The sequence below is a fragment of the Calonectris borealis genome, chromosome 16, assembly GCF_964195595.1.
Source record: "Calonectris borealis chromosome 16, bCalBor7.hap1.2, whole genome shotgun sequence".
Taxonomy (NCBI): Eukaryota; Metazoa; Chordata; class Aves; order Procellariiformes; family Procellariidae; genus Calonectris; species Calonectris borealis.
The window spans coordinates 8891507-8911167 of record NC_134327.1 but is presented as its reverse complement, the minus strand read 5'-3'; the positions used below and the strand labels follow the sequence as shown (position 1 = coordinate 8911167).

Genomic DNA, 19661 nt, shown 5'->3' with positions numbered 1-19661 from the left:
GACCTCTTCTATTAGACATTTAAGCATGTGAATAATCTCACTGCTGAGTCTCCCAGCAAAGTAACCTACTCAAGTCCTTGCAGGACCAGAGCCTTGCTTGCTGCTCCTTGTTGTGTTTCCAAACAGGAGCTAAACTATTTTTCAAACAAGATCATGAAAACCCAAAGATATGGATGTCCTTGCTTAGTAACCTGATGGTCTGTCACAGCACTTGCCCTAACCGTGCCTTCCCACCTGTAATGCACTTTTCGTGCTGTATTATTACCCGTGCTAAATAGTCAGTTTTTTTCAGAGAGCAAGGACCACATCTTTATTTAGTTTTGCAACCCACCCACTATATTCTTGTGCATATCCCAACAGGCATGTCTCGTTGACCAACCTCACATGTATTGCATACGTACATCCTCCTTGGCCTGCTCTGGCAGCCACAGAAATCCAGGGGATTCTTCCCACGCACAGTGCCAGGTGTGGGCTCAACCCCACGCACTTCTGGGGAAACAAAGTCTTGTTTTCTGCTCAGGGGAAGTGCAGTGTAATCAATCCTACATTTTATCACTAAACCGTGACCCTCCTGAACATAGCAATGTGCTGTCATCTGTCCAGCCCACAAAGCACAGGGCTCCACCACCTTAACGGGGCAAGCATAACTCTAAATCATTTATTAGTTACACCTGAGACTACATCCTGAAACACACAAACGTTAAGGAGTGGGTTGAGGTTTTTGAAACCCCGATTTCCCTTCTGCTTTGCCCCATCGGAATTACACGCACAGCTGTCGTTCACGGGGGGAGCGGGGTGTATTTCACCGCTGGCCGCCCCGGTCTCTCACCCCGCAGCGCCGTGGGGAGAAGAGTAACAGCGTAATTAACCCCGGGTTTGCCTTTCAATTTTGCAGATGTAACCCCTCATTTCTGGATTTACTATGTTCAGAGCATAAGCCAGGGCTGACAGGCAGGTGCGCCGCTAATAAACCCTGCGCTCTTCTGTTACCCTGCTGACTTGTGCGCCAATCTGGAGAAAAAGCCCCTTTTCCTGCCCTTCGCCGTGAAAGGCGGCGGTTCGCCCGGGGAGCTCACCCTCACCCGGCCCGGCTCCACGGCCGGGGTGACAGCGGGGGGTACGAGCCGGGCTCCGCCGTGCCGCCCCGGGGCAGGGAAGGGGGTCCTGAGGGGCGCCGAGGAGCCGGCCCGAGGCGGGGTCTCCTCAGGCCCTTCTCCGCCGGGCTTCCCCTCCTCCGCGGCGCCGCGGACCCGCCTCTGCTGCCCCAGACCAGCCTCCGCCGACCAGGGGGTCCCAGGGCAGGCGCCATCACGCGAGCGGCGGCGGAGGGGCGGCGGTGCCGCCGGCCGGGGCGGCGGGGGCTGCCCCGCCCCACCGGCGGGAGCCGGGCTGGTCCCGCCCCGCCCCGCCCGGCCCCGCAGCGCCCCGCACCGCCGGGGGCCGCGCCATGTGCCGCCGCCCGCCGCGGGGGCCGCGCCGCGCTCGCCGCCGCCGCTGAGCGTGCGAGGGGCGGGCGGGCGGCGCGGCCCGTGCGGCGGAGCGAGCGCCAGCAGTGCGGCCGCGGGGAGAGCGGGTCCATGGAGCACAACCACCTCCACCTCCACAACGGCTCCCTCCTGGCGCGCCACCGCTATGGCTGCGGCTTGGGATACGCACCTGTCGTCTACTACAGCCTGCTGCTCTGCCTCGGGCTGCCGGGTGAGTGCCGCGCCCCGGCCAGCGGGGAGCCGGCGGGGACGGGGCGCCGTGCCCGGGCTGCCCCGGGAGCTGCGGCGGCGGGGCGAGGCTGCGGGGATCCCGCAGAGCTGCCGGCAGCGCCCGCCGGAGCGTCTCCTGCCCGGCAGCCCGCGGTGCGGTGCGGGGCGAGCGCGCTGCGGCGTCCTCGGGCTGCTGAAGGCACCGGGAACGTGCTCTTTCGCTTACTTGGTGGGGATTAACACGGGCGTTTCTTAGACAGCATCTTCGCTGCCTGACACGCTGCTGTCCCTGCCTTTTCTCTCTCGCCGGGGTTTGTCCCTGCCTGCCCTCGCACTGCTGCGGTCGCTTTCCCACCCGGACTCGGGCTTTCTGACTTTGAACTTGACGTACAAAGTCTCAGCCCGTCGTGAAGTTCCTGCCATAATCAATTTGGCCGTTTGAAGACAAAGCGGTACGGAGGACAGGAGTGTGCCGGATCTGTCCCCTATCGATCGCATGCCGGGCTGGCAGTAATCAAAAGTGAGGCTGTCGAGTTTTTCTGGTGCAAATCTCTGCCAGGCTCCCTGGGGCAGGGTTGGCTCTCGGAGCAACGTGCCGCTGGTAAGGAACTTGGCTGGGGAAGGAGCACGCTATCACAAGGTTAGCAGACAGTTGTCGTACTCAGGAGCCTGTCCCCACAGCTGATGGAGCAGGATAGTATCTAGACAGTCCAGTCTTAGGGTCAGCGCTCTGCAAAGGCAATGGCAATGCTAACACTGAGATCCCAGAATGCAGGTACAGGGCTCAAAAGAAAGTCCCAGCTCACAGGCACCAGCCTCCAGACTGTGTAAGCCTCAGCAAAATTTCCTACTTAAAAAGGGGACAAAGACAATATAGAGATGCTAGGGATGAGAAAAGCAAGAGAGACCCCAAATGGGGAAGGAAAGTATGTTTCAAGCTTGGGTGTGAATACCTGTGAGGCACCATTGCCAGCACGCAGGTATCCACAGCTCAAAACGCACAGATGCCACACGAGCATCACATCGGCTTTACTGTCTCAGCCAAGACGGAGGACTGAGCAGGTTTCTCCTCCCGGAGGGGGCTGTCAGGCTGTCAGCGAGGTGCTTTGGCACGCAGGACCGCAGGGAGCTGCTCGTGCAGCACCACTTCTGCAGTTACAGATTGGGCTTCAGCAGACAGAGCTGCCATCCCAGCACAGCCTGGGTGGGCAAACATCACAGCTTGCTCCCTGGCTTAATACCTCCAGCCTCAGAGTAACCTACAGTGATCCCAAGGACAGGCAGAATGGGTCGGGGAAAAGTTAGAGCAATCTGGTGCACGAAGGTGAATACAAGTGAGTTTGGTTGTGTCTATGTACAGCTACACATTTAAAGTGCCGTGTAAGCAGCTGGCAAGCAGCAATGATAGTTAATAGTCTACAATTTCTAAATGTTTTGTTCATCTTAATTCCTTCTTCAAGCAATTAATTCATAGAAAAATTTTTAATCAGACATGAAGAGAAGCCTGCCTCTGAACAGCACACATGCAATTACCACTTGGCATATGAATTGATGTTCTTTGTGTTGGTTTTTTTTTTTTTCCCCTCCCTGGCTTATAATTAAAATTTGAAGATTGGCTAATAGTTCAGAGAACTAGAAAGTTAAGTCCTGTATTTACTCACAGAGGATGCAGGGCATAGGCAAGTGTCTCTGCTCCACAGCATTGATGAGTCTCAGCCCTGACCTGAAGAGACCCAGCCAGCAGGGATGAGGAGGTAGTTTCCTCTTCATTAATCCCTTAGGGGCTGCTTAGATCTCCACAGAAATGACAAGCTCTGGTTTCAACACCTGTCCCCTAGGAACTGACCAAGACCCTCTCAAGATTATCAGGTGAAGAAGTTGTTATGAAGCAGTCTGTGGCTAAGCTTGCCTTTGTATGTCTCTGAAACAGGGTAAGTCTTACATGCACAGACAGGAAAAATCACTTAATGAGTGTTCTGCACATACTTGCACCAGCTCCCTAAGGATACTGCATTGTAATTACAGACCTAACGCTGTCATTCTAAGAACATGGTTAACATCGGTGCACGAGCCAAATTAGCAATGGTGACACGCATTTCTCAAGGGATCAGACATCGGTTGATTAGAGCAGTGGCACCAGTGATAGCGCTTAACAGAACTAGCCAAAGCATTGGGTGGTGCAACGCTGCTGAGTTCAGTGGACTTAGATCAGGTATGAACGTGTCAGCTTGTTCAGTGCATGTTATCTGAGGATAACATTGGCACTACACCCGAAAACATTGCACACCTACAGTTCGGTGAGTAAATGCACAGTATGCTGAGTGCATGAGAAATTTATGATTCTCACCCTGAGACTACACGGAGATGAGAACAAGCTGGATATGTTTAGGGGAAGACTCACATGGCCAAGCTTCATTGAGGATGTGGTACAGGGCGAGAGCAGTGCTAAAAGGAGCTTTTCATGTTTTAATTTGAAGCTGCTCTTCAGTTTTCTAACATTAGAAAATTGTAAAGGAAGCACACTTATTACCTGTTAGAAAAAGAACCCTGAAGTCTGTGGGATCTGAATAATTAGCTTTGTGTGGTGCCAAGAATTCCAGAGAAACATCATCTAGGATCTGTCCTCAAATACAGCGCTAGTGCAGTGTTTTGCTGAAATGGAAACGGTTAACTCCTTGCCACAAATCTTAGAGAAAGAGTGATGAGAGGGGAAACCAGTTAACTGTTTCTGCCTTTCCCACTCTAGTGTCTGAGGAAATTTCACTAACTCAACAACTCCACTTTGAGGCCAAGCGGTGCCAGGCCTGATTGTGCATGCAGAGCAGGCATCCTTTCCCCTCCCTGGTATAACCCAGGCATCTCAGCAGATCCTGTTCTCAGCAGTGGCTTTTTCTCCCTCCCTGTTCAAGCAGGCACCAGAAGGTCTGAAAAAGGCAGAGATGAGGGAGCGCAAAGTGAAGTCCCTTCACCCCTGCTACGGCAGTAGCACACAGAGGCGAGTGCCAGGCTGCGCCCTGCAAAGAGGTGCAACCACAGAGGCACCATGGCACACCGACCCTGCCGCAGCAGGTACTGCGCGCCGGGGTGGCTTCGCCTCTTCCAGAGGTGATTGCCTTCCGATCAGCTGGGATGGGGGGTTTCTTCTTTTCCCTCTAAGCAGAGGCTGGCAAGACAGAGACTGTTTTCTGAAACTTGTTTTGAGTGCAGATGTGCAACGGCGTCCCACGAGTGTGCAGTCCCACTGCCAGGAGCGGGGGTGCCCCAGGAGCAGGCTGCGTGGGACAGGGAGAAACTGCTGGTGCAAGGGCGGGGAGCAGAGCGAGGCAGCAGCGCTGGAAGTGGGGCGGTGATCATTTACGGAGCCATCCCCGCACTCCCCTTGTCTGTCTGTCGGAGAGGACCTCTGAAGTACCTCCGGTTAGCTGGGAGGCAAGAGGGGGGCTGCAGGAGGGCTTAATGGAAGCGTTTCTTGCTTTAGTGAGAGAAAATGCCAGAGAAGAGGTGGTGTTGGATGTAGGGGAGGGAAGAAATGGCTCTGCTTCAATCCAGGAGGGTGCTGGTAAGGTGAAGAAGCAAAGAGCAACAGGTACCAACTCTCAGTCCGTCCCTTTGCCGTGAGAGCTGCACAAAGCAGCTACACCAAAGAGCTCCTGCTATGGCCGCCCACCGAACACGACCGGGAGGGTCAGGCAGAGAGCAGCAATGCTCGCTGCAGATACCTGGCTTTGACCCTGATTCCTGCTTCATTAGAAGGTGCAGCAGCAGCTGCGTTGCCTTGCATGCAGTCACCTTCCCCGTCAGGGGTATAGCATACCGCTGCTGAAGGGACAAAGCGGCAGCGTTTCCTAGACTGGGGCCTGGCCTGACCCATGCTTCCAGGGGTCTCCTCCTGGCAGTGCAGAGAGGCAGAGTAAAATCTGGCTTTCTTACTGCATGTTCGCTGGTTCCACTTTGCTCCCTTTGCTCAGTCGCCTACCTGGGGAGCGACCCGGCTTCAGGGGTCATCACTCCCTGTGACCCAAAGCACAGGCACATACCCAGCACCCTTACAGCATCCCCAGGAGGAAACAGACTCACACCGATGCCCCAGGGAAGTGCCACTCCAAACTTTGAGAGCCTGGTCTACAAACGTTTCTTTTATTCATGCTTTAGGCTTCTACTTAAAACCCATCATGCTGATTTAAACACAGATTCAGGACTTTGCAAGCTTGGGAAAGCAGCCTGGACACACTTGGGTGCTCCCAGCTGGAGGGTGCAAACAGGTAGCTTTTGTGTCAGACCTGCTGCTGAACAAGGTGTCGCAGAGATGGGGACAACCCAGGTCATTCAAAGCCCAGCCACGAACAGAGCACACTCGGCAGGCTCCATGTGGAGGGAGAGAAGCTCTAGTCCTGACCTAGAAGAACGCGTAAGCTCAGCCAGGGTGCCTAACCTTCGTAACACACAGTCAAGGGAGGGCTACACGTTACGGACCTTCCCCTAACAGATGACAGACCGGCTGTCCTCGCACAGCAAGTCAGCTCCTTCCTGGGGTGTTGGATTGACGCGCGGGTGCGTAACATTTGCACTGCGCCTGTGCAAAGTGCAGTACAGTCACAGGCAAACTGAAACGATGGAGAACTGGTTCTTCTGGAGCCTTCTCCCCGTATACATCTTGGAATAAGGCAGCTATTTGGGAGGTGTACAAGCCAGGGCCATCGTCCCGGCAAGGCAGGTACTGCCGCTGGGCTGTGGGCTGAGCACCCCTGATCTAAGGGACCACCACCACGCAACAGCCCAGCTGTGCTCCCTCCGCTCCCGGCAGCGTAGGGAAGCGAGACGTGAAGAGAGTTGCCATCTCTGTGCTTACAGCCGCATCCTGGTTACTACCACGGGTAGGAAGGGGGACAGGTAGCAATGTTTGTTGATGACTCACATGGCATGTAATATCCAGTAAATACCAAAGCGGGCAGAAGGTAGCTGTACATGCAGCACACAGCAGTGCAGCAGTGTCTGACCCATTTTGGATTCCTGCCATCTACTGCCTAGTATATTCTTCTGCAATCACAGTACAGGCTTCTGATTAAAGAGGGCATTTCCAACACCTGAATAAATAGCATCTCTCATAACAGCACACCTGAACAATAGAAGTGCTAAAGGAAGATCTGAAAATATGAGTGGGAGAATTGTTACATGCAGAGTTATGACCTTGAAAAAACAGCACTCTTCAGCTGTCGCTCATTAGATAGAGTTCACACAATGAAGAAGAACTGAACCCTCTTGAGGCCTGATTCAACCCTCCTTTTATACAAAGACCATACTTTCTCTGACTTAAAATCTGAATTGGATGCAAAGCCAGTACATTGCATCCTGCTTAAAGGAGGACAGATAAATTGGCAGAACTTTAGCTCAGCTATCAGAGCAACCAAAGGGCACTGCAGCACATTACAGTAGCATTACTGGACAGAGGGGAACAAAACTGCTGCTAACATGCTTAAAATGAGTCACTTCCTATTGTAAAATGAATGCTTTTTCTTTAAGGAAAGAAGAATCATTATGAAAAAGAATAGATTCATTACAGTGTTCCTGCACAGAAACGGTGACAGCAAGGCATGCAGATGGGAGCGATTTAGCTTGGTCAGTATGTCTGGAGATTCTAGCCACTAAAGCCTTGCAGCCTGAAAGGCAGCATGTGGCTGAATCCATGCTAACGAGGAAGAGGACTTGATTGCACATCTCCGAACACCACTACAGAGTACGACTGCTAACTTTGGTTTTCTTCTGCCGCATCAGTAGGAAACAACACTGTCAGGGCTGTAATGATAACGAGGTGCAATATTTGGGAGGCTCAGTAGACTATGAAGTGCACAACCTTGCATGGCAAGCTGCTGAAACGAATTGAGAAGGAAAAACTCCAAAGGAGATTTTTCCTTGAAATGACAACGACACAAAAGAGAGAGCACAGCCAGTTTTCACGGTAGGTGGGTAATGCAGAGCCCCCAGTTGTTAAGAAGTCAAGCCATTCAGAAGCACTAGGCAGTCTAATATCCTGCTGTTCTTCATCCACCCCCTTACTTAGTTCTCTCCTCCTCCTCCTCTTTTTGCTCCCCTCCGTAAAATGGGGGTGAATCAGCAGAAACAATCCAGCGGGAGAAGGCTTTCATCTGCATACGTCAAAACAATTTGCTGTAGGCAAACAAACAACATGGAGACGTCCTGATGTGGTGCACTTTGCTTTCACACGCCAAGTGCAAAGCAATCCCTGGCCACAAAAGCTTTCACTTTCTGTTTCAGGTGGTCTTTTTTTGAACCTTTAATCTCTTTTCCCGTTAACTTTGAGACACCAGAAAAGGAAACAAAGCCAAAATTAACCCCTTGAGCACAGATGACCTTACACACACATCCGTTTTCATTCTGCAAAATAAAAATACATATGTATGTAAGGATCATAAACCCCAATGTCCGGAGCGCTGTTGGTGCCATTCTGGGGGGGTGACCTGATGGAGAAGATGGTGTTGGGTTGCCCCCCCAGGACACCAATATGGTTGTGCAGAGGGAATGAAGTAGAGGCAACCAAGTAGGGCCAGAATTAGTGGTACAGAAGATGACCAAAAGGAGTTCTGTCCCTTTATCCATGGAAGATGAGAGAAGCCTGCCTACTGAAACACTGAACACGTCTTTTTCACTGAAATCGTTCTCTTCAACCACCTGAAACGGAGAGTCCCTGGAACGTACAGTCATTTAACTTCTCCATCTTTTCAATCATACGGTGCATTGACTGCGCGGATAGGCACACCAGAGGTTGCTTTTGGTTTCAAGACAAATTACCTGTCAGTCAGTTACGTCAGACTAGGATATTTCACAAACATTTGTTCGTTCCAGGTGTGTTTTCTTCAATGTCCAAACTAGCACACCAAAGAGTGATGTATCGAGTGTGGATGCAGTATATTCTCCATGGGGGAAATAAAGCCAAACTGCAATGGTTTTACACAGTCTGTAATTTCCTGCATATTGTGTAAAATTGGCACAGTCTCTGAGAAAGCTTGGCCATGGAGTTTGCGAGCATGAGCTCCTATTGCATTAGCTAATGCTTTAGGAAGACATAAAGACTCTGTTTTTTTAGTAAAACCACAATCAAAGATAAAATCCTCTTAATTATTCATGTTCAGTAAGAAATTCATGCCAGTGCCCTTATGAAATCATGTCCTCCCTCCGTCCTAGTCATCCCATCAAATACCTTTGGCACCTGCCTCAATGCTTTGGCATTCGATTTCAAAAGGGTAGAATGGTTTTGTCATCCTCAAGTTACTCAGCTTGAGACCTCTTAAACTTCGCTGACAGCCCACATTTAGAAGCCACAGACACCTGCCAAATGAGACACCTGAATTGCCTTGAAAATCTCTGTCCAGATACATTGCATGAATAACCAAATTCCTTTTATGATTTCTGCATTATTTTGCAGATTGCTTTTTCTCCTCCCAGCACCGATTTCCATTAGAAAGCTTTACTGCTCTGGTAGCAAGGTGCGAGGCTAGGTTTTGAGATGTGAGTTTTAGACATTTTTACCCTTGTGTGGGTGCCCCTAAGAAAGGCTTTGGGGGTAGGGGGGAATGTCCAAGAGTCATTAGAGGCTTTCTGCACTGTAGGCCAGCTCAGAAAGGCGAACGAGGAGGGTGAAGACAGCAAGAGGAGAACCAGATCCCTGTCGCATTTACACACGTGTCACCAGTGAGCACGTACCAGGCCTCCCCGCATCTTAGCCTAGCGTTCCTTCTGGGCCATTCTTGTATTGCAGAAATTGCCCTGTTTTATGAAGACTAGGGGAAAAAAGCCTACTCCAAGCCAAAAGCAATGCAGTGTAATTACACACGTCTGCCAGACAAGTTACTGCGCTTAAGACTGAGTGGTTGGCAAGGCTCAAAGTGAATACTGGCCATTGGCGTCTCCACGCCATTCCTGCATCTGTGCCCTCCAACGGCGAGGAAGTGCTTTTGGCTGGATTAAAATCATTCTCTGGCCTCCGTGACCCACTGACAGCTAGTGCCAGCCGCAGAGCAGAGCACCCCATTCACGGCATCCTTCCCCAGAGCCGCCTCAGCTAGTAAATGCTGTCAGGGAGAAAAGCAGCCCCTGGAGGCAGATTTCACCGTCAGAATTTGGCCTCTGACACCAACTCATTAATCCACCTGTGACTTGCAAGCACAAGGCCATGCCGCGTTTTCTCTGGCAGTCAGCAACCCAGTCTCCCACTATGGAGGGGATTTTGGGTTGTCCTGGGCAGGAGCTTGGATCACCCTCTACCTCCAGGTTCATTTTCACCCTCAGAGCTAGCGTGGTCTGTCCCTGCACATGGGATTTCTAAGCACAAACCACACGAGAGCCTTCCTACAAGGTGTGAAACCTCCTCCCAGTGGCTGTCCTGCATCCATGCCTGCCGTAGCTTTTGTGATGCTTATTTTTTGGCTTAAATCCCTCTCCATCCCCTGGGAGATGATGCAGGCACCAGCAGAAGGAGCTGACGGCTCTTCCCCCCCGAGGGTGAGTGGGTGCGTGCCATGCGGCAGTGCTCAGACAATTGAACAAATAAATCAATTTATTTTAAAAATCAATCCTCACAGGAACTCTCAGGGAAGGAAAAACTTGTATTGCACTAATTATATTCTATAAAGTATCTCTTTACGCTTCACAGCGGTTTAAGGAGGGATCTCAGGATACAACAGTAAAAGAGAAGAACAAATTACATTAGCCATGAGCAGGCACTGTTCACAGAGGTTGTCCCCCTCTGCTGTAGTGTTGAGTTTGTTTGTCCCATACCGGCTGTAAGAGGAAAACATGGAACTGCCCTATCTTCTTTAAGTGCAAACGGCATCCAGGGGTCATTTTAAAAGACCACATAACCAGCTATAGCCAACATCAGTAATAAACACGTTTACTTTGCCACAGCATTAATTTTTAAATAATTTCTGTTACGTGGCCTCCGTCAGAAATCACCCATTGTCATCATCTTCTCCAGAGAGCTCCCACACGAAGTGGGGGGAAACTACTGCTAGTGACGGCGGTCAGAGCTGGCTGCTGGACACAGTACCTGTTCACCTTTTAATAGTGCCTCCGAACTTAGAGGAGGTCATCTATTCCCATTAAGCCAAAACACCACTTTTTTTTCCTCATCATGTATTTTTAGCATATTGTACTTACAGTCTCAGAGTTTCTAAATCTAAAAAGGAGGTGTTACTAGTATATTTTTTAAAGCAATTTAAAATATCCCTTGTGTAAACCGTCTCTCTCTGCCGGTCAGGTGACTAACGCAAGGCCTGCAGAGTAGTTTCATACATTGCACAATAATTTGTAGGGATCCTAGCAACAACTGTATTCGGTAAAAGGTGTCCATTATATTCAGTGACCTCATGTTTATCACGCTCAGTAAGCGACACTCATAGCTACTTCATTTAGGTAGTTTATGGTGCCAAGCCACCGAACCACACAGCCTTATTCCCAGCGCAGCAGTGCTACCTCTGGTGTTGTAGAGGCTGTTTCACTGCACAGGCTGCTGCGAACATGCAGAATGCTCTCAATAAAAAAAAAACACCACACCAAAAATACAAAACCAAAACCCAGAAACATACCTATTTCTTCTTTAGACACATACAATTGCTCCTGCTTAAGCTCACACGCAGTGATAAGTCAGTGGAAGGAGCTCTGTGAATCCCCTGCAAAGACTGTGGTTAGGCACTATTTGAGCTACGACTATAATCCACAACACAAGAAGCTGGGGAAAAAACCAGTGCTTTTAGGTCACGGGCACTGCTTTGAGGAGGCACAGAAGGCTGCCCGGGCTCTGCAAGCAAGGCAGCATGGCTTTGGTATAGGAAGCAAACCCAAATCCACCTGAGAACCAAGGTTACTCCTAAAGGATGATCCCTCTCAGATAATGTAGGGCCTCCAATGGCATGAATTTCAGTGCTACTGAAATTTGTACTCGGAAGCTGACAAAGTCAGAGGCGATGTCAAAGGAGAGATGCAAGTGTCCCATGATGAAGCCTGGCTGAGTTAGAAGGTTGCTGTATTTTGAGCAGCATGGACCAATGGTGTTTGTGTGTCAGAGACCTTCAGATGCTGTGTCTCAAAGGCATCCTCGTGACTGAAGGGAAAGAATTGAGACTGCCATTTCTTATAGTTGCTTCTCATCATCTGCTAGTGGCATCTCAAGGCTTCAGCCAGCTAGTCCCTAATCAAGCCCTGGTTCTCAATCAGATATTTATAAATTCAGAATACTGCACTGCAGCAAGCGACACTGGCATAAATTCCCATCTGTCATCCCCTAATAACTCCCAGCACAGTGATCAATCTCTTTGAAATGCAGATGATCTTAACTACTTAGTATCTAGAAAAAACACGGAAAGAAATGGGCAATATACCATCCAGGACAATTTAGGGGCACTAACCTATCCAGCAGCTGTAGCTCCATATACGTTACAGTAAAGACAGATATTTTTGTATCTCCATCATCATTTCTGCCATAGTCCTCATCACTGACTACAATATTAGTGCAAGAGTTAGGGTAAACAAGGTTAAAATGTAATCACAAATGCTCTTCCATCACCTTTCACACGCAGTAGGTAATTTTTGCCCACAGGAGAGCTTGCGGGGCACTCAGGAGTCACCGAGATGCTGGCACGGTTGTTCACACAGAGCAGTGTTCCCACTCATTTCCCATTTTACTGAGCTTTAGATAGTGTTTGAGGACGCTTTGGTTTAAGGACCAACTTAACACTGGCTAGGAAATGGGTGAAGGACTGAGACTTATCCATAGCTTATCTTCGCTTTCCCTATATAGCATGCAGCAAGAAAAATACTCCCAAACCCTGTGCTAAGACACTGTCATACTGGCAACTTTCTGCTGCACTCCTGTGTATATCTTTTCACAAAGTAAATGATATTACTATATTTCATATCATCCAGCCAGAAAAAGCCCTAATGTGATCCCAGGGAAAGCATTTCCAATACAAGATACCGTAACCCTTGCTGAAAAATTGGATAGAGCTTGCATGTACTTTGTCAGATCAATTTTCTAACCCGACTCACCAAGCAAAGCTCGCTGGCGTTAAACAAATAACTTGCATTTCAGTACATGCTGTTACTGCTGTTGCTGGGAACCCTGAGAAAGGTGGAGGGAGAGAGTACAGAGGAAAGGACTGCTCATAAATTTGCTCCTGTAGGAAAATGGGAGTGGGGTTAGAACCAAACCGCAGGACCTCCACAATGGGCAGAAGGGGTGGGGAGCGGGGCTGCAGTACCTGGACATGGTGTGGCTTCAGCATCCCTGCAGGAGCTCCTCTGACAGTCAGGCCAGAGTTACCAGCAGGGACCAATGTCCTCGAGCATCCCCCTTGCTGCACGCTGGCTCCAGCTGCTGCTGCAGTGAGTCAAATCCAGAGGATTTAAAGAGAAGATGAACCCCATGGGTCACATCCAGTATCTGCAAAGCCAAGCCACTCAGCCTGGCTGGCCAAAACCAACAGTGGCTGCACAGTCATGATAAACAGTCCGGCTTGAGGATTTCCGTGACAGTACATCACTCACGGTACCTCTAGGGCTCATCAGCAGGCACCACGGAGACAGTTCGTAAGCAAGTGAGTGAAAAATGACACAGCGGTTCTGACTGTATCGCCCCCCCGGCCCCCACGTCTGCTCTGAGCTGAAATCAATGCAGTTGCACCCATGTTAACAGAGGGCAGAATTGGGAAAATTCCCCTGAAGGTGATTTGAGACGATACTGTTGAAAAGGTCATGCTTTTTTTTGTTTAGGAAAGGAGTCAGTTGATTGTCATGTTTGGTTTAGTTTTGTTCCAAGATACAAAATTAATATATTAAGTTAATACAAGAATAGGTGACACTTATGAGGGCTATTACTCAAGATCATTCACTCTGCTGCAGTTCATTTGCCTGGTGGCAGAAATCTGCTCTCAGACAGCAGGCTCTTAAGGCATTTATGAAGGAGGAAGTTTTCTCCAGTGCCAAGTAAAACGGTTAAAAAAAAAAAAATAGCATTTTCAGTTGTCATCGTTACTTTAATGTCAGCAACTTCCCTTCTCTCTGATTTAAAGGAATCCTTACAATTATTGTTGATTTGTTTTGGGAAATCCATCAAAGCTGGCAGAAACATTTGAAGCACTGAATGCACAGAAGAGGTGATTTATAGAACACTTACGAAAATGTCAAATGCAAACATTTGGCAGTCTCTTATACAGTAAACCAGAGCTCTGATTTTTAAGTACTACTTCAGGTATTCTAGCCAAGCAATATAAACTTCTGATGGGAACAACCTCGCCTGTCTCATTCTAGCCATACCGCTAGTAGGAATAATAGGATTTTTTTGTTCCAATTCAGGACTACACAGTAAGTTCTAGTAAACGCGAGCAAGTAGCTAAAGTTTGGCTACACCTTAGTGCTCCAGGAAAGCTCTCAAGGGCTGTTTGTAACCATGGTGGGGAGCTCTGCCTGGCCAGGGGCTGTAGGACTGAGCCCTTCCTATAGCATCCCTTATAGCACTGGTTCAAGCAGCTGCTAAAGTGTATGCTTTAAGTAGAGTCACAGCTTTAGAAGACTGAAGCAAACCAGACAGTGAAACAGCAGAGACAAGGCACTTGAGCACTTGACCACAATATTATTTAAGTGTCGTGCAATACATCTAGGCGTGGTTTAGGTGATGGGTCTTAACTATTGCGGCCAAAGAGTTACAAGCAGATGCTTTTTCAGGAAACTCAGGGATGTCTACACTTGGGCTGAATCAGAACATCCACCACATCTGATGTGACTAGCGGTGTTTCCTTAAAGGCTCAACTGTATCACTCCAGAGTAAAAACACCTTGTAGTTGGAGAAGGACTTCTAAAGAGGAGCTCTGGATAAGCAAGCAGGTCTTTGTGGAGCAGATCATTTCAGTGGTGGGAAGGGAGGCTCTTCCCCAGAGCCCATCTGTAGGAGATCAGGTCAGACAACAGAACCGAATTACAGGAGACTCATCCTGGGAGAGCTGAAAACTTCAAGAATGCTGTGAAGCACCTCCAGCTCTCAGGAAGAGCTGAGGACATGTGTTTCCCTGGAAGTCCTTCTCTTAATCAGGATCCCAACTCAGGCAAGAGAAAATTACCTAATCCAGGTAGCTTTGATTTCGGCTCTTTTTAGCTGGAGTTCAAAACTAAAAACAGGCAGGCACCGTGAGCTGGGAGAAGGAACAAAATCCCTCTCCAATGCCCACTCCATCCTTCTCATTTGTCACTTGTAAAAAAATGTGAAAAAAGCAAGGGGGGAAATAAGAGTGTGTGTGAGATACTGATTTTTTCTACTGCTGCTCCCTCCTGCTACCCCTGCCTCCCTGCACATGGGCAGGGGTCCCAACACCCCCCGGCCCGGATGCTCCTGCTGTGCCCGCAGTGGTAGCGGGGCTGACCAGAGAGCAGCAACGACAGAGCCAGGGCCGTAACTCTACCTCTACACCTGCTCCGAGGAGACAGCAAAGGGCTGCCAGACACCACCTAACCCTGTGTCTGGAGTGAAGGTCTGGGCTTCCTCTCTGTCCCTCATCCTGGTCTGCCAGGACACTGAAGGACAACATATCCCACAGCTGGGAGCAGGGCCACATGCTCCTTTCATTGCAACAGCTTCTCTGAGGGACCCAACTGTAGCGTTTTCTTTTTGGTTTCTTGGTCTTTAATAAAGGCGGTCATGTTGCTAAGTGCTTGAACAGAGCTCAGAAAAGCTAGTGTTACATCTTACTAGCCTAACTCTGTGTTTCTGTCTCCACAGCAAACATCTTGACAGTCATCATCCTTTCCCAGCTCGTGGCTCGCAGACAGAAGTCCTCCTATAACTATCTTCTAGCTCTAGCTGCTGCTGACATCCTGGTTCTCTTCTTCATCGTCTTTGTTGACTTCCTCATGGAAGACTTCATCTTAAACAAACAGATGCCTCAGGTACTGGACAAAATAATTGAGGTCTTGGAATTTTCTTCCATCCACACCTCCATTTGGATTACGGTTCCACTAACAATCGATAGGTATATAGCTGTGTGCCATCCGCTGAAGTATCACACAGTCTCCTACCCTGCTCGTACTCGAAAAGTCATTGTAAGTGTCTATATCACCTGCTTTTTGACCAGCATCCCCTACTACTGGTGGCCCAACATTTGGATTGAAGACTACATAAGCACATCAATGCATCACGTCCTCATCTGGATCCACTGCTTTACTGTTTACTTAGTGCCCTGCTCCATCTTCTTCATCCTGAATTCCATCATTGTGTACAAGCTGCGACGAAAGAGCAATTTCCGGCTGCGAGGGTACTCCACAGGGAAAACAACAGCCATTTTGTTTACTATAACTTCTATTTTTGCCATACTTTGGGCACCAAGAATAATCATGATATTGTATCACCTCTACGTATCGCCTATAAACAACAGCTGGGTGGTACATATTGTGTCGGACATCGCCAATATGCTAGCACTGCTGAACACTGCAATTAATTTCTTCCTCTACTGTTTTATTAGCAAAAGATTTCGCACAATGGCAGCTGCCACGCTGAAAGCCTTCTTTAAGTGTCAGAAGCAACCTGTGCAATTCTATACAAACCATAACTTTTCCATAACAAGCAGCCCTTGGATTTCCCCAGCCAACTCTCACTGCATCAAAATGCTTGTTTACCAGTATGATAAGAATGGAAAGCCTATAAAAATATCACCATGAAAAGGGCAATAGTTGGAGTTTCTGGGTGCAAGTTCTTTACAAGTGGTTACATCTTCAGGATGTAATTTGCTGAAATGGCTGTTTTGAAGAGTGGTCTTTTGATTTCATTTCCCTGGAGACCGAGGGCAGCTCAGACTGTTAGGAGGGAAACAGGAGCACTCGATTTTAGGAGCAAAAGTGAGAAGGCAGATGCCTCCATCTCTTACACAGCATTTTGAATATGCTTCAGAGTTCAAGTCTTAGTGTTCAGTCGCACTCAAACGTTTTGCATCCCAGCACCAGTGCAGTCCAAAGTCATTGGAGGGGGAAAGCCACAACAGTGTTTAGTTACAACTTTTCAAAACACAACAAAACCTTACTTGACCATGCAGTTCGCTGTCGACAGAGCGAATGGATGCTTTTGTGTACTGTGGAAGGTGCCATTTCTGGTGTGTGCACTTGCCAAAAATGACCTGTTGTTTCTGAGATGAAATACCACCACGCGCAGTCTTGCGGTCAAGACCTTGTTGCGGGAGGCAGCCTGTGGGACACGGGCTGTGACAAGCCCTTTCTGGCTCGTTTGAACAAGGCTGGAGGACAGATAGAGTACCTGTTGCAGCCTCGGCACAGAAAGCAATCCTGCAAGCTGCCAATATTCATATGTTTTGTTATTTAAGAATGCGATCGAGACAGGGGAGCTGGAGGGAGGGAGGTTTCGAGAGCCAAGAACAAAAGCAAAGTCTTTTCCCAGCTATTTCAGTTATGGTGTCTAAAGACTTTCAAGTCCTGCCTGATGCAGAGCTCCCACCGAAGCTGCTCCTGCGAGGTTTGGAGTGATTACAGCCTTCAGATTCCTTCTTAATCAGTAAAGATTCTCAGTTATCCCCTGTGTTCGGGCCTTTAGGGATTAACATATAAAACCTCAACCTAAGATTTTCTCCTGACAGATTATGCCATCCTATTGCAGATTTGCCATTTAATTGTTAAAAAACTATTTGTGAAAGAAATCCATTAAACCCATTAAATACCAAACAGCAGTAAAAACATAGATCAGCTTGGACTGGGGCTTTTAAATATTTACCTTATTTAAAGTAGCTTAGCTTCTCTTCCTTCACACTCAAAAACCAGCATCCCAGCAATGCTGAGTGTAGAAAATGAAGAGAGAAGAGATTTACAGGAAGGCTGAAAATGCATTTCTTTCAATTCCTCTCCTTTTCAGACCTTGGCATGTGGTCTCTGAGCCACGTACCACGACCTTTTTACTTCTATATTGGGCACTTGATGCAGCCTTACTGAAACGTGAGAGCAGACTTCCTTGCATGGTGAACACGAACACAAGCACAACGTGGTCAGTGGACACAGCAGCTTCTCAGTAAGTGCAAGTAAAAAGCAGGCCGGTGCTAGCACTGCGTTTGTGCCTGTGCCCATCTCCATTGCCAGTGGGGAGCTCGTGGTGACCCAACATAGCGAGGTCCCCTGAGAAGGGATCCACTTTGGTGGGATCCGAGTGCTGAAAACATCTCTCAAACCCACGGATGGCTCAGCTTTGGTGCATTTCCCCTAAGAAACACCAAGTCTGCACAAGTCCTGCTGAGGACAACAGCCTGGTTCCCTTCTGCCACAAAGCTTGCATTTGCACACCAACTCATACTGGTGTCCTGCAAGAGCAAGACCCACGCCAAATCTGAGCACGCCTTCCCCAGGAGGGAAGGGCAGCAGAAGGCACAAGCCACGAAGACCGGGACCCCAGGCAAAGGCTGGCTCATGCGTGGAGGGGCTTTCTCAGGGGAGACTGAGGCTACTCCTGTCGGTCAGGAGCGGCAGAGGTGGGACGCCCAGTGAGCACGCACCACCTGGTCCTCTCCCACCGGCAGAGCTGTTGGGCTGCGAGATCTAGCTGGCAGCAAGAGCTGCTGGGCACGTCTCTATGAGGTGCTGGAGCACCCCATGGACCATGCTGGTTAGAGCAAGGAGAGGGGCACGTCTGGCGAAAGGGGGAGCTGAGAGAAAAGCTGACCCTTCCCACCCTCACCCATCGAGGGGATGCTACCCACCTAAATCTCCCCAGATTCAAAGGGAAATGAGGAGCCCCCTCATTCCGTAGGCTGATCCCTGTGATCTCAACAAAACTTCACACTTGCAATAATAAAGCGTAAAAGGGATGCTCAGCCTTGCTGTATTTGTCACAGCAAGGTTAAAATTATTGCTCCCTTTACCCGTGTTTTACAGAAATTAAGTTTTGTGGCCATGCCTTTTACCCTCCTCTCGGAAACCTCTCTCTGGTCTTTGTCAGTTGATAGTAACCAAAGTTACCTTATGAAAAAGGTACTGTATGTTTCATTTTGGGAAAACACTGTATTTATAACTTATTTTTATTCTAAATTTGTTATGAGGAATGCTTGTCTGAGTTACATGTGAATGAGTCTGAAGTGCAATATCTCTATAGATAAGTGGTTCATTTTTGAGAATGTATCTATTGAAAAAATTATTTATACAAGAAATTCACTATTCTACTTAATATAATAGTAACCTTACAGAAAACAGTGAATGTTTAGGGCTTTTATTTATTAAAAAATTTCAATTAAGTGCATGGCATATGCTGCCATTCACATGGTGTGATTTATTAGTTTTTGTAACAATGTTTATCCTGCAAACTAGCAGTGTCATCTGATTTTTCATGTCCTGATGATGTATTTTTGTAAATTACCATATTTAAAAACAAAATCTTTCTGCGTGAATATTTTATTTCCCACTAAAAATAACTCATTAAATTGTTGTAACTTCATTTGAAAAAAACTCGCAACCCTTTTCCATATCGCTTTAGAAATGACAAGGTACAGTTTTCATCTACAGTGAACGGGTCATTTCACTTCTGATAATTTAGGGCTTTAAGAGCTTACTTCCAAAGCCCCTTGAAGTCAAAGGGAAGTTGCTCATGGGTTTTGTGGTTGGTTTTTCCAATCCCCATCAATTTAGGAGGGCTTTGGATCAAGCCGTATCTTGTTAACAGACATTTGAAGCCTTCTTAGATTCCAGTTTGGATAATAAAGCCTTGACTTTTTAGTCTGCCATATGGGAGCTGCTGTTGATAATACTTGCCTTATTTTTGGTTGTGAAGCATCTTGCAATGACTGTTGCTAATTAGCCAATGTCTTGCTGTATTATTTGTACCTCCTAATTTTCCAATAGTAAAAACTTAACCAAGCATATATAATGTCATTATTTAGGAAAAAAGTATCCTGGAGACAAAACCATCTTTGTTGTGGA

At 48.3% G+C, this 19661-nt stretch overlaps 1 protein-coding gene across 1 annotated transcript; it reads left to right on the top strand.

The window, feature by feature from the left end:
• Positions 1 to 1577: 1577 nt before the first annotated feature.
• GPR139 (G protein-coupled receptor 139) lies at positions 1578 to 17438 on the top strand. The gene is made up of 2 exons (XM_075165137.1): positions 1578 to 1698; positions 15481 to 17438. Exons 1-2 carry the CDS (start codon positions 1578 to 1580, stop codon positions 16413 to 16415), a joined length of 1056 nt encoding a protein of 351 aa, XP_075021238.1. The 3' UTR covers positions 16416 to 17438.
• Positions 17439 to 19661: the final 2223 nt, after the last annotated feature.